The 17,385-nt window shown below is 39.3% G+C and overlaps 1 protein-coding gene across 1 annotated transcript in view; it reads right to left on the bottom strand.

The window, feature by feature from the left end:
• Nucleotides 1–17,270, bottom strand: part of fam13a (family with sequence similarity 13 member A) — a 53,387-nt gene extending 36,117 nt beyond the window's left edge. Inside the window, exons 1-7 of the mRNA XM_022770112.1 lie at nucleotides 17,097–17,270; nucleotides 12,249–12,444; nucleotides 9,512–9,721; nucleotides 7,379–7,556; nucleotides 4,574–4,721; nucleotides 2,710–2,793; nucleotides 1,794–1,880 (exon numbers count right to left, since the gene is read on the bottom strand). Of these exons, the coding sequence (XP_022625833.1) occupies nucleotides 1,794–1,880; nucleotides 2,710–2,793; nucleotides 4,574–4,721; nucleotides 7,379–7,556; nucleotides 9,512–9,721; nucleotides 12,249–12,444; nucleotides 17,097–17,123 (930 nt within the window). The 5' untranslated portion in view covers nucleotides 17,124–17,270. The remainder of the gene's footprint in view (nucleotides 1–1,793; nucleotides 1,881–2,709; nucleotides 2,794–4,573; nucleotides 4,722–7,378; nucleotides 7,557–9,511; nucleotides 9,722–12,248; nucleotides 12,445–17,096) is intronic.
• Between the last annotated feature and the right edge of the window lie 115 nt (nucleotides 17,271–17,385).

Here is a 17,385-nt window from a genome sequence, read left to right as displayed (position 1 = left end):
TCCTACGGGAGTGTTTGGGAAATGTAGCTATAAAAAGTTAATATTTATAGTGATGAATCACTTTGATTAATCATTAAGAAGGTCAAGCTATTTACAGTATTTTAGTACAGTATTTTCATAGGAAGTGAGGGGTTTCTAGGAGTCTGTGGAATCAGCAGTGATATTCAAATTAATGTGTTTGGTGTTTCAGAGGCTCCTAAACATCAGACTGTTGATACTGTCATATTAGTTTACCCCTAATGGCTATTGGTCCGCCACCTGATGTTTCATTTGAACACTGTGTTGCTATAGCGACCCCCACTGGCAAAGCTCTATGGCAGTTGCTGCTTAATTGACATTGTTACATCAGCCATTTGCAAATGCCCTTGTTGGAGCATTAACTGTAGGTTCTCCTTTACCACAGCTGTTTTGTGATTTCTGACTTGTAATTTAGTAGATTTTAGTCTGAGTCCAGAATTACATTTACTGTCTGCCCTTTTATCTAGGTGTGTAAATGTATCCACTAAAAAATTCTAGTGTTCATGAGGAGGATAAACGAGTGAGTGTCTGAAATCTCTATTTATTGCTTACCATTGAGTAAACAATTTACCATTGATTATGGAGCCCAGTGAATGAATGAAAATGGGGTGATTTTGGACACAGCCAGTTTTTCTAGGATTGCTAACCAAGCTAACCAATACACTAGCTTTCTGGAGCAGCTAATGTGCTGCTAATGCAACACTAAGTAATGCTAACTGTAATTACGTGTGCATGTACTAAATTAATTAATGCGTTGTACTTACAGGAACTAATTGTTGATCATTCCTTATCAATGTGCTAATTCATTTTTGCAATATTTTTACTCTTACTCTGGTTTATGGAAACAGTTTCACTGTCACTTTCAATAGAACCTCAAAGGCTGTCATCCACCTCTACTGAAAGTGTGTTTGGCTCGATGCCTATCTGTGCACCTACGTACATGCATAATGAGAGCAGAGGGGCTTCTTAAAATTATAGTAACTTCACGCATTTAAAAGGGAGGGAAGGAGGGAAGAAAACATTCTTCATCAGCAGATGTTTTTACTCTCCTGAGATTATCCTGCTGTCAGTCAGCATTTCTTTTATCTCTAGAGTGACACTGGTCTTGACAGGTAGACCACATTTATGGTGTCAGATCTTTGTTCAAAACTGCATTCAAAACAACCACAGAAGGATTATCTAAGTCTGTTTTTGTCGGCAAACTGAAGCCAACCTCAGAGGAATTACTCATAATTCTATCACATATATAAATGAATGTATGCTAATTTTGAATTCATGTGAGATCAAAAGGTGCAGAGGATAAAACTTAACAAAATTGAATGTATAAAATGTAGCTCTCTTATTTCAAATAAATGAATCCTGAGCACAATTTCTAAAACATGAACACAAACAGGAAATTTCCAAGCTTTAATGCCACTCAAATCTATGGCCAAATGCTGTTTTTGTGGCAGGGCTCATCTGTAATAATACCAGAACGTAGTTGGAGGAGCATAACATAGCCCATCTTTGTCTCTCACTGCAAATAAGTGTGTTGTTTCCTGCAGCAGATTGCCTTTATCAAATCACATCATGTGACCGAGCAGCGAGGCCACAGGCATCAGAGGCTGTCTGAGAGATGACCTCTGGCTAATCAGGACTAAGGCAATACAGCAGATAAAGAAGCGGGAAGTATTTATTGGAAAGGGTGAGAAAAACCTGTAGTAAACCATTAGGCCAGCCCCTTAAACAAGAACAATTGATCATAGTGACAGTAACAAACTATTCTATTTCTGTACCTTCTTCTTCCGTGGTCTTGCCTTGGGAGTGCCAGAGGAGGATTTGTTCAGATGTGCTGCATTTTCTGTCAGGTTGTTTTGTCCAACCTTGGAAAATGCATAGACAGAAAATGAGAGTAAGAAAAAAAAGGAGAATAAACACATATAAATGATTATTGTAGCATAAAGATTGCATTCATTGAGACAGCCATGAGCATTTTACACAATCAGGAAAAGTGAGTGAATAAAATACAGTCAGGCTACTAGATAATACAGATCAATTTACTGCATGTTGTTATAAAAGTAGATACAGTAGCTGTTCTACACTGTGCTACAGTAGGAAAATAATAGGGAATGCTTTATCATTTCTAAATTGTACCACCAATTAAGTATGAAAATAAAAATTTTAATACTTGCTGTCAATTCTAAGTCACACTAACCTCTTTCAAAATTTCAGCAAGTGCAAGGAAATGCTAGTTTCAACAGTGCTTTTTTTAAACATAAGTGATAGGTTATCAGTAATGTCTGTTATATATGGTTAAAAAGGCCATCAACTATTCACACTGAGTGACCTCAGATACCATTCCAGGCAGTATGGACAAGTCAGCTGACACTCATAACATCTTTAAAACTCACAACAACAAAAAAACACAGACGCACACAGGAATGGCTTTGGTGTTGGAAAACAGCTTTTCCAAAACATGCCCATGTTATGTTAATCACGTCACACAGATCACATGGTTGGTGTTAAAAAGGACTATGTAAGGGAATTTGAAAGGTTCAAGCAAGTTTGACCTGGGAATGTCACACATAAACAGCAACACTGCATTTCACAGCAGACTCCGACCAAAGCTTCGATAACATGTACACCTAGGAGCATTAACGCATAATAAAGACGCACACATGCAGGTGTGCTACTGAAAAGCCGAGCACGCACTTTCTTCCTGGGAACTGGTGTCGGTGTCTTTGCATTGAGGTTGCTGGGTGACGTCTTTGTGTCTGTATCTGTCACATGCGCCTCCTAGGATCAGGAAGACGACAAAGAAGATGGTTATTTTTTTGTATTTGTAATCCATGTCTTACAAACAAATACAACAAATCACATTTAACAGAAGCTAGGAAGCTACTGCAGCCATATATGCAGTAGCTATAAAATATCTTTTTATAATCAAGGAGTCATTTTAGAAGGACTCCTGGGTATGTGTGTTCTACTTTTTCTTTTCTTCTGAGAGCTCTAACAACAGGGACCAGAATAGATTTAAACAGGTTGACAATTTGCATCCTCAAACGCATACACTCACATAAACACTTTCATGTACACCCTCTGCTTGTCAGGGTTTTATGGCTGGAGGTAAAGGCAACACCAGTGATCACATGTATTGCGTTCAAAGGCATTAAGAGGAAGGTCAGGAGGCGAGGGGCCTCCACAGACTGTGTGTGCATGCACATACGTGTAAGTGTTTTTGTGTATGTGTGCATGTTTGTGTGTAAGAGGATCTTATCTGACTGAGGGGTTTCCCATGGGTCAGCGGGATCTCATGTGGCAGTGCCCTTACAGGCATTCACAACACAGCACCGATATTTGTGACTGGAAATGTTATTACAAAATAATTACACTCATCTACATCTACTACAAAGTGTTTCCAGATTTTATTTTATTGCTACGAGAAATCTGGACCTTTGGATTTCAGGTTGCATGCAATCACTTAATTTCTAAAATGATCAACATCTTCAGCAGTGCTTTTTGGCATGGTAAGCATGGTGTCACATGGGAACTATGTTTGGTAGGCGATGTACCCCGTGAGAGGTGAGAGGTCAAACCCACAGGGAGCTAAATACCTTGATCATGGCCTGGTCACATCACTGTGGCATCACATGGCCAATGTCACATTTCACACCAATAACACACTCATCAATCAACAATTAAGGTGTTGTCTATAGACTGTGGTGAGGGATGTCTTTCCAAAAGTGGACATTCAGACAAGGTTTTGCCATTCTGCTTGTGATGCAAAAGTCTGTTGTTTATTGCAGCTGTTGCAGCAGTAAACATTCTTCTCATTTCACTTTTTTAACTTAACTGGAACCAACTTCAGTTTATTGTAATTTTATGCTATACTTTTCTTATTGCATTTTGAACAAAAACAAGTCCAAAGTCTTTAAAGATATTAAATATGTCATGCTAAGAGAGATGGTGATCATGTCTGTTTGCACTCTCTCGGCATAAAACACACAGTTTTGATTCTTCAACAGGAATTTTTTGAAGGGAGTTTATGACTAATTCCAATTATAGACTCTATTTTGTATTTTAAGAAATGTAGACTGAATATGACATCAAATGACTTAAATTACTTTGATGGTTTGGTGTGTTGTGCTTGGTTTGTTCTTTCTTCATGTAACAAGAAGCTGCCAGGAAAACCAGCAGACCAGACAAACCAGCTGATCAATAATGACATCAGCCATCGAAGCAGCAAATATAAATCAACAACCGGAGACTCAAAACAGCCACCTGTGGAGGAGTCCTTCCTGTGAGGCTGTGATATAAGATCAATACATAAATCCAGTTTAGCTTGACATCATGTTATCCTATATTTATTTATAAACCACCAACCTCCTCCAAGTGGATGGGCAGAGGGTGAGGGCAGAGGGCAGAGGAATTCACACTTTTTAAAGTGCATGGGCAAAACATGTGACTCACAATTAATTGCCAATTAGTTACCAGCTGCACCACATTGTTCTGACCACCAGCACAGATCTATTCTATATAAACATCAGCAGCTGCTGTTTCAACGAGTATGCAACACCTTGACAATGATAAGGGTTGATATTTCCTCTGTCAGGCCTTCTTTTTCTTTGTCCGTCTCAAATATATTGCTGTAGTTCTGGATGAGCTTGACCATGATCTTGTTGCAGATATTTTGGTCCTTCATTGCTTCAAAACCAGGAGCCACACTGGAAAACAGAGAGAAGAGACAAAACAAAAAAAAGCAAACAAAATGAGATTTTATCAGAGTAGAAATTAAGTTGAGAATTTGTTAATGAATGACTTTCTGGTTGTAATTTTACTGATCTGCTGTGTTGAATAAAAACATGCTAAAATAGTGATTTTGGTTCAAGAGTGACACAGAAATTGAAACTTAGTCATCAGTTAGCTGACCTGATTAACACAGCAGAATTCAGCTGCCCCTGTAAGTACAGTGTCTGATTCTACTGAGTTGTTACTGAACAGCTGTGTGAGGTATACACTTGGCTGTAGGCCTCACTGCAGGCCTAATTATATAACATTAACACACAGGCTGTGATGAAGAGAACAGGTTGTACATATGAAACAGTATCCAGTGCAGTTTCTTCTTCTCCATTTTCTCTAGTCAGACTTGATCTATTTTCTATGCAGGGTTCCCAAGCTTGAGATGGTGGGCATCTCCAGTAATAAAGGGTTATTACTTCACCAGTCACCAGTCTGGAGTGACCAGTCTGGAAGAACAGTGCAGCTGTATGATGGGAACTGTAGGGGTATGAATTGTAACGCACTGTCCAGTAAGCCCATCATAAAAATACTAGTGAGAACAGAGTTACTTAGCTGAGCAGCTGCAGGGAGGCGTATGAAGCCAATGACTGCATCATTTATTTATGAACATCAGAGTAATATTTAAAAACACATTAAGGTCGGACTGTTTTCTATATCTCATATGACATTTACTTCAAAATTGTTCACTAGACTCAATTTGTATTTGTGGAGTGTGACCTTTAATTTATATAATGACAGAATAAAACATCAGATTTCAGAACTTTTTGCAGACCAAATTTTTTTTGATTCATGTTTGACCCACAGAGGAAACCAGACTTCAGGTGTCTGACAAAATATAAAGAAGCTTGTTAGTGGGAGATTTATGAGCAAGCCCTGGATTTCAGGAACATCAGGTGCAGCCATTGTGCACTGTAAAAATATTGTGATTTTAGCTTCTCTAAATAAGCTACAGCACCATCTGCTGGCCAAACATTTTGACAGAAACAAAGTACAGCAGTACAGCTTTTATGTTAGTACTTTCAGATTCCTTTGTATTTTGAACTATACAGTTACCTTTTTTTTTTTGATTTATGTACTTAATTGGTTCCCCAATATTAACAATTTTAAAAAAATGTTTCCATTTTGAAACACAGACCAAAACTTGTAGTCCTTTTAACTAAACACTTTTTTCCCAGTCTTTAGTTATGGACCAAATTTGACTTGACAACTTGACTTGGGGTTCATTATTTTACTCTATACGTACTGAACCATTCTACCCATCCTTCTGCTCTGGCATATGGAGCCAGTGTTTAACATCTGACTCAAAAAACAGAAATAGTGAGAGGATGATTCAATTTCTCAACATCCATTATCCCGACTGTATGTCTGACTATTTTTCTTTCTGTCTCTTGTTATTTAAAGACTGCAACAAACAGTCTGCAGAGATCAAGACACTAAACTTCAGGAATGTCAGTTATTTTTTTCAAGGATATGAAGACACTAAAGCAGGCCTGTATGAAAGACTGAAAAATGTAATAAATACAATAAGTTCAGTCTAGTCAGCCTATGCTGTTGAGTGTGAATCATTAAGACCAATGTCAGACTGATGTATTTATTGACTCTTAACCCAGTAAATGGAATTTGGATTGTGTGATAATGATACAGGTACACTTTGACTGGTACACCTTTGCCATTTTAAAATAACAATACAATGCTTTTACTATAACCACTATTGACTGTTTAGGTTCACTTCCATCAACCTCATTTCCAGCCGCAGCAGGCAGCTGTTTTCAGCGGAAAAAGTGCTACACTGCCTACTCAGCACCAAATGAAGGACAGACAAATTAGCAGCTAGCTAATTGAACCCAGTGGAGCATTCAGCAGCTTAAGATCCAGATACTTCCCTCAGAATTAGTAGAGACCAAAATATCAAAAGGAGATTGAATGTTGGACTTGACTTCATCAGGTCGCTATAAAAGGTGGCAGCATTCTGTTTACAGCTTGTTGCAATGGACCCCAGGAGGCCAAAAAATTAAAAAGATTAATCCAGGGTGAAAGGCATTAAAGCTTCAATACATGTAAGTACTTTAAGTTTCATTGAAGTTTCATTGTTTGGTTATACAGTACTGTTCAAAGGCTTTAACACTAAAAGTAAAGTGAGGATGCTCTCAAAAATATCACCAGATTAGTATTTGTCCACCCTTTTAACACCCTTTGCCTTTAAAGCTGTACCGGTTCTCCTTGGTTCACATGTACATATGTTTTTCAAGGTACTTGGCAAGTAGGTTGTTCCAATCATCTTGGAGAACTGGTCACAATTCTTCTGTGGATTCAGGCTGAAGATAGTTCTTAAAGACTCTGATTGTATGTTTGGGGTTGTTGTCATGCTGCAGAATAAATTTGGGGCCAATCAGACACCTCCCTGGAGGTATTGTGTGATGGATTAGAGCTGAAACATCTCAAATGCCTAAAGCTTTTGCACACTACTGTATATGATGGATAGAAAGCAAAAAGAGAAAGCTGCAGTGATGGTGACATTGGTCCACCGGTATTTATTTTGCATGCTTGACCACATGTACCCTCAAAAAAAGCTTAAACTCACTGGAAGACACTGGGTCCAAACACAGTGGCGAGGTTGAGGGCAGTCATGCGGTTGTCATTGTGGTTGCACTCCACAAGGGTGAGGAAGTGGCAGAGGTAGCGGAGGAGGCTGTGGTGGACATCTGGAAGTTGCTGAAGCAGATCTCTCACATCTAACCAAGAGCCATCTTCACCACACTCTACAGACACAGAGCAAGATGTCAGGACAGGTCAAAAGCTGGGATAGTATTCACTCAGAAAAACGGAAACTTCTGGGAATCAAACTTTTGGACAAAAGTGAATACATGCTACAGTGCTTGAAGCAGCCCTTTGTCAACACTGGCATTCTGCTCAAATCTATTCACACTCAAACAAATGGCCAGTGATTAGTGACATGACCGACTGGATTTCATTTGGAGCTTTTCACAATATGCAAAACATAAATAGACTTATAGTGAATAATGTTCAAATCCTAAGTTTAGTAAATAGTTTTACAGCCAGTCTCCAGCAAGCAGTGATCGCTCCATCCGCCTGCTCTCTGTGATATCTAATCTTGAGTTGTGGTGACTAGTAATACATGAGCATTAGAGCAAAGAGCCTAAAATATGTTGATGCTATTACTCAGGATACATAATTGGGTCAGAGTTGGATAAACGGATATGGCTACTGATCCTGAATGACTGAGTGACGCAAACATTGAGAGCGTGCATCTACGTGAGTGTGAGCACGTAAACAGGTATGTGTGCGCGTCTGTCTGAATATGTAGAGCGGGAGAAGGGGAATCATGGCTTATAATAATGGCAACAGCATTCACAGCTGCTATTGTTGCCCCTGAGTAAACTTCAGATTGTGCGTGTGCATGTGTATAAAGTGTTTTTTTTTTCTTTAAGTTGATCAAGTTCTTACAGGTTGGTACATCAGACAAACGCACTTTGAGGGATGAAAAAATGAAAAAATTTCATGCAAATACACAGTATATGTGTATAAACAAAGAGGATGCACATGAAAAGACAAGCCAACACAAAGCCAGACAATCACAGGAGCAAATCACTGCAGAGAATGACATGTGCTTTGTGTGCACATAGAGAGGGACCAGCAGAATCTATTGACTTTAAAGTGAGAAAACTACTATTTTTTGGGATTTTTACTGGATATATTACTGAAAATGAATAATTGATTCCAAAATATCATCACTGAATAATATCTGTCCACCAACTAATAAATGAATCACTGCACAATATGACCTAAGCATAGCCCTTAACAGCCAGTGTTAGTGTTACCCAAAAAATGTAAATCATTCCAAATTTTTCAACCCTCATGACATGAGGCAAGACAGCATACTTTATCACTTATTTGATTCATAATGGAGACAAATAAAGTATATCTTGACCTTGACATGTACAAATATAATTGATCAATGAGTATTTTACCTAATCTGAACTGTCTGTCAGTGTGTATACTACCAATCAGTTTGCACATTACAATCCATCCATCTATCATAAACTGTTTTTAATACTGGCAAGGAGGCCAAGGCCATTTATAAAGATTACAAAAGTCATTTTATTCAGTAGCTATGGCCAGGTCCTGCACCAAGGAGTGGTTTTCTAATGCAGCCTTTGGCAACAGGCCCTGAAAAACAGGCTGATACTGAAGCAGTCTATCAGGGCAAAACGAACACTGCAGCCAAAATGTACATACCTCCTCCATTAAACAGATTAAACCCTGTGATGGAGGAGAGCAGAGAGTGAGCACAGACACTTCACCTGCCAAATGACTTACTTTACCCTTTATGACCTCCAAGATTATTGACAGAAATATGAGGTCCATCATTCTTCTCATCACAGACTCTCTCTCTCTCTCTCCCACTCACACACACTTAACTCAGCAGTGCCTTTATATGCAGTGCCTGGTGTAGATGATTGCAGTGCTAACAGTAAATTTCACCACCTAAAGATAGCTTTGCTTATCGTCCAATCACAGTCATGACCCAGATATTCACTATGCTTGTCAGGGTATGAAATATCACATTGTGGATTTGGGAAAATGTTCGGGATAGATATCACATGATGTTTGCAAACATCTAAAACTGGTCTACTTGCGCTGGTAGAAAAAATCTAGAAGCCAAATAAGCAAACAAGCAGAAATTTTCTCCTACCTTGGTAGTGCTGTATCAGTGCCTGCTGGACTGTTGAGCCTACCAGACCCTCTGGTAGGTCCCTCAGATACCGTTTAAGCAAACTGGCCACCGTACATGTCTCAGATTCAGAGAGAAGGTCCACCTCCTCGCCACCCTCCAGCCGCTGTTTCAAGGTCTCCACAGCCCGGACATTCCCATTCACTCTGAACAGACCCTCCTGTTGCAGGGCTGGAGGAAAGTCAGAGAATCACTTTTCAGTTACAGTTAACTCATGTGGGATTAAGATTCAGACTATCAATTATTCAATAAGAGATGTTATTTGGAACACAAGTAGGCTGGGCCCTTAAAAGTGTGACTATCTACCATGATGTTTTTGATGGAGGCTGCAAAGTAATTTTATTCTAAATCTAAGGTTTAGTTGGTTCTTGATAGCAGACAGGAGGCAGGCAAGATTTCCATTAAATATGATGTGGATATTTATTGTCTACAGATGATGATTTGAAACTTGAAGTTTACTGTAGCACTAATAACAAGTCTGGATTTTCCTTTTAGTCCATGATAAGATGGATCCTACATTTTTGGTGACCCAGAGACCTTTACTCCAAAGCCAAATCCTATAGGGAGTGCAACTAAGATTGTTTTTTATTGATTGATTTATTTAGTCTGTAAAATGATAAAATATTGTCCAAAAATTACTATCACTTATGTCAAAGAAAATGGCAAATCCTCACATTTGAAAACCTGAAACCATACAATAGTTGGCCTTTTTGTCTTATCAAGTAATGGAAGTGACGGTCGATTATCAAAATAATTGTCAAAATAGTTGCGGATTCATTTTTCGTCAATCGACTAAGCTAATACGTTATCAACAAATACCCATGATTTTAACAATCACATGGCTTTTATTCTTATTAGTCTTCAGGACAAAGTGAGCATTTTTAGCCCCACTGTGATGTAACAATGGCATTTAATTTTAAGTGATATGGAGAAGGCGTTTCTCCTGGTCCTGGTAAGTAGTTAAATGATGTAGCTAATGTTAGCCACAATCGTTTTATTTTGCCTTTCTTCAGTTTGAACAGCGCTGAAGTAACGATACGTTACACAAATGACAATATGAACAGAAGCCATTCTAATAGTTATGATGTAGCCTTACCTTTGGCACAGTGGTAGTTAATCTTGAAATATGTGTATGTGACTCAGGTGTCAGTTAAAATAGTAGCTAGTTACCTTCTAGATTTGTTATTGTAGGTTTCCACGGCAGCCACTACATGCTGCTAGAGATACATATTTTACGGAACGTGCTTTCAATAGGCCGGTTCACCAAAATTACAACGACACGAATAGCTTCTCATTTAACTATCATGGTATCAATACCTTTAAATTTTTAGATTTTGTTTAATTTTTACACGTTTCCGGATTGTCTCTGTCCGTTTTAAGATGTCCGTTATTTTAAAAACTAACGGCTGAGCAATTAACTAACTCTCTGTGCGGACGTCTGGAACTACTTTCCACCTAGGAAATAGTCCCGATTAATCAACTAACATTGTATCTTGTGGATTATTTAAAGCAATATCTTTTAATCTAATCTTTTAAAATCATGGCCTCCTATGCCCCCCTGGTGAAATCTGGTTGCAGCCTTACAGTTCTGATGGAAAAGTACTACAGATCTCCAGTGTTATATAGGTCTCTGGAAAAAGCAGTCCGATAAAACACAACCTTACAACAAATTAGTTCAATATAAACTAAAACAATTTAAGTTTTAAAATTAGATTTTGCGACAGTCCCTCTTTAAGACCAGGGCCACCAGATGGAGGATGAAGGACCTGTCATAACTGATATTCTGCTTCAGTGGAACAAATTTTTAATTTATCTGCAATTGATTAAATTATTTAGACAGAAATAAAGGTGGGCCCTGCCTGACATTCACCTCCATGGTACTGTGGTGAAGGCAGACACCTCAAAGATGGAGGTCTTAAAATAAAATCCAAAATCTGCATGGACCATTTTCACTTTTCTCTGAGAGGTAATTTGTTATTCCAGCCAATGTCCATCTCAAATTGTTAGAGGATAATTTGTGTAGTGTAAAGTAATAGTAAGATGTATATGTATCTGCACACTGAAACACCAAGATAGAGCTTGTTAGTCTTACAGACATTAGTCACCCTTATTATAGTCTTAATGCACTACTCAGGACTGGTTCATAATGTCAAAAATAATACTGTACTAAACTGAAAAGGGCCCAAAGTCTCAGTAGCCACAAGGAACAAGTTCCACTTTCTGGGACTGACATCTAGTGATTAAACAGAAGAACTGCAGAAAATAATAAAATAGGTCATACCAGTGTGTTTCCTTGTTTTAGCACTTAAAGTTGAAGTGCAGATTTAGTGTTTGCAAAACCAAACCAGTGTATGGTCCTTTAATTGTGCCTTTCTGAGAATTTTTATTTTTTCTTGCACAAAATAAAACAGATGCCTTTAAATATTATATAATTAAAACTCTTAATTTACCAAATTAATGTGATAAAACAATAAGCCACATGATACATCAGTTGAACTCCTATTATGTTACTGTGTAAATATGGGATTTGATCTGGTTTAAAAAATGTTAAATTTATAATATATAATATTGTTTGGAAGAAACCATCACTACCTCTTGAACTGCTATAATAAGGCTATCTTATTTTATTTTTTAAATCAAAGCCTACACTAAATAAAAGAGAAGTTCAGAATGGGACACTAAGTTTGTTTTTCCTCACCATGCTTGCGGAGATGCTCCACCATCCTCCGCACCACCAGAGGCACACCATCCTCCACCAGGCCCTTCTCTCGCAACTCCAACAGGGACACTCCAAACAGCTTGGTGTGCTTCGCAGCCACTGTCCTGGGTCTCAGTAAAGGTATCTGGACAATCTTCTTCATGTCTTCTTTAACCTGCACTGCTGTCTTGTTGTGCTGCAGGAAGAAGAGCAGAGAGCAGCAGTCAGCCACTGACACTATGGGCACAGAGGGCAGCGCTGGATCCGGCATCAGGTTAGACACCACTGAGACACCTGTCCTGGAGGAGGGAGGCTCACTCTGCTCCATAGGCTAACAGGTGTGTGGGGAGGTGATGCTGGTTGGGGTGTTTCTATGTGTGTGAGGAGAGATGAGAGGAAGAGAAAGGGGTGGGCTGGACGTGCATGTGTTGCTACAACAAATATCAGGTTACCATGCAACACCTTTGGTTAAAGGAATTGCCAGAGTGACACGCACACCTGCACAAATAGACATACATACGAACAGGAAGACAAACAAATACATGTTCAGGGGAGGAAATGGCCAGCTGTTACTAACAATTTGAATGCGTTGTAAGGAAAACATATCAGAGGAGTGTGTGCTGAGAGCTGGAAGAATAATCAGTCTAAATGCCTAAATTTGGACATGAAATGTTGGAAGATAAAAAGTTTTTACTGGAGAGCTCTCTGACTAAACACTGTGCCTTTCAGCAGTGTATGGAGCTTATGTATGAGCTGAGAGGAAAGCATGCAAGAGCTGGCTCCTTCAACAGAAATGTCTTTTAAGCTAGTGAAGTGTGTGTGTGTGTACGTGTATGTGTTTGTGAAGTAAAGGGACACATCTGTGAGTGTTATGTAGTGATTTAATGTAGCAGCTGGTTAAGGTGGAACTAATTTTAACAACTGCTTAGTAGTTTGATGTAGATCAATTGGTCAAAATAATGAGCAGATTAATAATTTATTTAAATTGTTAGATGCAGCCCGACTGCAAAGTAATTAGAGAACTATAGTACATTACATGTTGTGGAATTAAAAGTATAGTATTTCCCTCTTAAATCTAGTGGAGTTCAAATTTAAAGTAGAAGAAAATAGGAATACCGACGTAAAGCACACAAATCTCGAAATTGTATTTAAGTACAGCAGATGAGTAAATGTGCCTCTACTACTGTTGTGCTCTATTTTCCAGGCTGAGCTCATTCCTCTCAGCAGGCACAACCAGTCTAAACACAAATTGAATGTGTTAATTCACTAGCCGTTAAGTACATCTTATCTGATAACTACTGTTAAGGCAAACAGTGCCACATGTTGTCCCTACCTGTAGGTACACAGACTGTACAACACGCGGTTACTGTCTTTCTCTGAGTGTACAGAGATATTATCCCCATTCAATGAGGCAACATTTGACAGAAGATGGTAAATTACTGATTTGTACATTTACCTACAGCATGACACATTTCTGTCCTTGTTTAGTTTAGTTAGGAGCAAGAGAGAAAACACGCAAACCCAAGCAGCATTCGGACACAGGGTGCAGGAAGAAAAGACTTCCTGTACTTTAGTGCACCACAGACTCAGAGCAAGTTTTACTCTTGTTACCATAGCTACAACTGCACCATGTGACATCTTGTCGTTCCAGAGTTCACCACTTCAAATGAGTGAACTGACCCACACAGTGAAATGAGAGGCCCTGACTATGATCTGGTCGCAATAAGGTCCACAGTGACACAGTTAGTTCACTGTATTAGGAAGTTAGAAGTGGGTGGTGAAGAAGAGTTGTGACTGATATATATTCCCTATGTGGCCAATTGTGTAGACAGAATGGGTACAAGCATGTGCCACACTCAGATCAGCTAATTAAAAACCCACCTCACAGATGGCGCTAAGATGGCTAAGGAGACAAAATCTTTACCATGGCAGATGCTCTAATACAACATACATTCACACTCAAATGAACATCTGAGGAGCTTTTACAGGCATGGAGATACACGTCAATGCTGCTCAATCATCTACTCCTCTCTGACAGGTGCACAAAAATATGCCATTTGCACCTTCCTGGTGAGGGTGAAATGTAATTAGATCAATGTAATTAGGATCACTTAAATTTTGACTCTGACTGCTTCATGCCTTGATGGCTGCCTGAGGAGCAGCAAGACTTAATGGGGTAAACAACACTGATGAATTTAAATGTAATAGAGTGGACAGGTCCTCAGGTGTGAGGAGCTGTAAGCCGTCAGTATGAATAAAAGGCTTGGATAGTAGAAATTAAAAAAGAAAGATACACAAAGATAAAGGTGTCTATATCTTAAGTCTTATGATGAGGAGGGTTGATAATACAGCTTTTCAAAGTTAATGGCATTTTTATCGGTCAGTATTTTCCTTTAGATTACTTGATCGTACACTTTTTTTTGTACATTGTACATGCACAACAGTCTATTGTTGGTAATAATGTTAATAGGTCACAGCACAGTTTAAGTAGCAATGGGCAACTTTTCTTGGCTGCAAACTGGCTCCGATAGTATTACTACTGCTGCAGGTGTTAAAGAGTTAAGCCGGTCTGAGCTTGGGGTGACTTTGATAGGCCTTACTGAACAGATGTCTCCTAGATCTGTCTTTACTATCATGCACGCACGCACACACACACACACACACACACAAACAAACCCACACACACACACACTCACACACACACACACTCACACACACACACACTCACACACACACACACTCACACACACACACACTCACACACACACACACTCACACACACACACACTCACACACACACACACTCACACACACACACACTCACACACACACACACACACACACACACACACAGCCTTGGTATTGAGCTCTACACTTAAACAGACAGCTAACATTGATGGATGTTATTGTGAGCACATGCAGACCTACAGTACATTCACCATTAAAAAACAAAAACAAGTCTAAGGATTGTGACAGTGATCCAAAAGTGGGACCTGAGGGGGATACTACATATTCCCTGTTCATAGACCAACCACATGTATGATATGGGATTTTAAACATGGTTTCCAGACAAATTTGACCTCTTGCTGTGAGTCTGTCCGTTACAAGTAAATACTTGGTCGTCACTTGTTGTAAAATACCAATAATATACCCAAAACGATTTAAAGGTGATGTTGTCAACAAACCCCAAATGGCCTCAACACTATATTCAAGAACAACAAAAGGCACTTCATACAAGTACAGGGGTAATTCTTACTGATAATTAATAAACTGCATAAAAAATAGCCTTAAGCCTTATATAAGAATAGTCTTAAAAATGACAAAAGACAACACAATGCAATGATAAACATGCAATAGCAATGGAAAGCATTAATTCCAAAGATGACAATAACTAGATCGATAATCCAGGGAACATCCACAACACAATATAGGAAAAACTCATAAAATTAGACAATGCTTGGGGTAAGGCAGCAGACCATGAGGCTTCTAGAAAACCCTGAAAAATAAATGTAAATGATTCCTGGGTGACTGGCACAGTGATTTAACATGGCAGATGGAATAATAAAGGGCTGCCTTGACTGTCAAGGGTTTCTTTTTCTTTATTTGGTCACCTGATAAATTAATGCAACAACTTATACTCTGCAAGTATGTGAATTGCAATTGAAAAATAAAAAAAAAAAGTGCTTGCTGTCAATTTCAAGGTTTTCATGAAGTTGGCCTTTTCACATTCAAACAGCTGCCACACACACAAAAATAGAGCCTGTGTGAAGTAAAGCAGCCATGAATAAAGGAAAACACATACAAGGGGTATCCATTTGCCTCTATTGTTTACCAGGACAGTCTGCTGTGATTAGCCCAATAATCCTCACCCCTTCCCCTCCCCCATTCTTAAAATGCTTTCACATTACAACTTCTGACAGTGAGAAAGAAACCTATTGTCAAGGGACTGCCGAGAGACTCTGTGAGCTAATGACTGCTGGAAGTTTCCCCTCTCTCCTTGATAAAAGTGTCTCAGTATTGAGCTTGTTTTCAAGTGTCAGGTTGAAATACTTTTCTTGAACATTTTGGATAGCTGAAGTGGGTGAACAAGTGTGTTTTGCATTTAACCTGTGTCTTTGACTTCCTCATGAAGGGGCTAGCAAGCCCAAACATGTGCCCTCTTTTCCCAACCCTCACCCCCCCCAAGCCCTCCTCCCCTGCCTCTCTCTTCCTCTCTCTCTCTCTGTGGGTGGCCAGTAAAGCAACTGGTAGCAAAAGCACCACAGGCACAAGAAGCAACAGCTGTTCAGGCCACAGAAACTATCCTCCCAAACACATGGAGTTTTAAAACTGTATACGAACATGAGACTTTTATCCTTATAAAGGCACTGTTTCCATTTTTGTGGAAAGTGACCTCATTGTGCCGCTGGATCATTGCTTGGAAAAAATGACAGGTACAGACAGGAGACGTGAAGCTCACAGTGTGTTTTTTGTCCCTGCTTTTTCTCTTGTGCAGCTGTACAAGGATGTGGGAGTAAAAAGCAGATACTTGCCGGCAACAAAGCTGCTTTCTGTTAACACTGCAAGGAAAAGTATTCATCTTGACGCCAGGAGTCAAGTATTTGTTGAGAAAAGTTACTTTAATGTAGTGAGGGGGAGTTAGTTACACTGCAGGGAGAAGAGATTTGTTCTTCCTTGAACTTTTTACAAGACATCCAGTGTCCACCAGAACATCCAACACCACACCGCCACAAAAGAGTGTATAGACTGGCACTAAATAACACAGACCCGTTATGCATTCTTTAGCCCTTAATCACAGGTTGAATGGGAAGTCTTTGAGCCAATTCAGGCTTTGTAGCTTCTACTCACACAGATGGTCAGAGCTCCTGCCCCCATTCTCCCACAGAAGAAACGCCTGCGGAGGCAAAGATGAGGGGAAAATTTGTTGCTGTCCTCCCTCCTCCTCTTCTCCTCACTCTGTGCCAGGACACACTTTTGGATTTTCCCCAGTGGTGGGAATCCCTTTCACCTTAAAATATTCCATCCAAATAATCCAAAAACACAACACAGATAATCCACGCTGGGAGAGAGTGTAAAGAAGTGCTGTCACTACCGGCAGAGTATATACTGTCCGACCCATGAGCACAGATTAGTGCTT

The sequence above is a fragment of the Seriola dumerili genome, unplaced genomic scaffold (assembly GCF_002260705.1).
Source record: "Seriola dumerili isolate Sdu_G_001 unplaced genomic scaffold, Sdu_1.0 BDQW01012242.1, whole genome shotgun sequence".
Lineage (NCBI taxonomy): Eukaryota > Metazoa > Chordata > Actinopteri > Carangiformes > Carangidae > Seriola > Seriola dumerili.
This window is presented reverse-complemented; position numbering and strand designations above follow the sequence as displayed.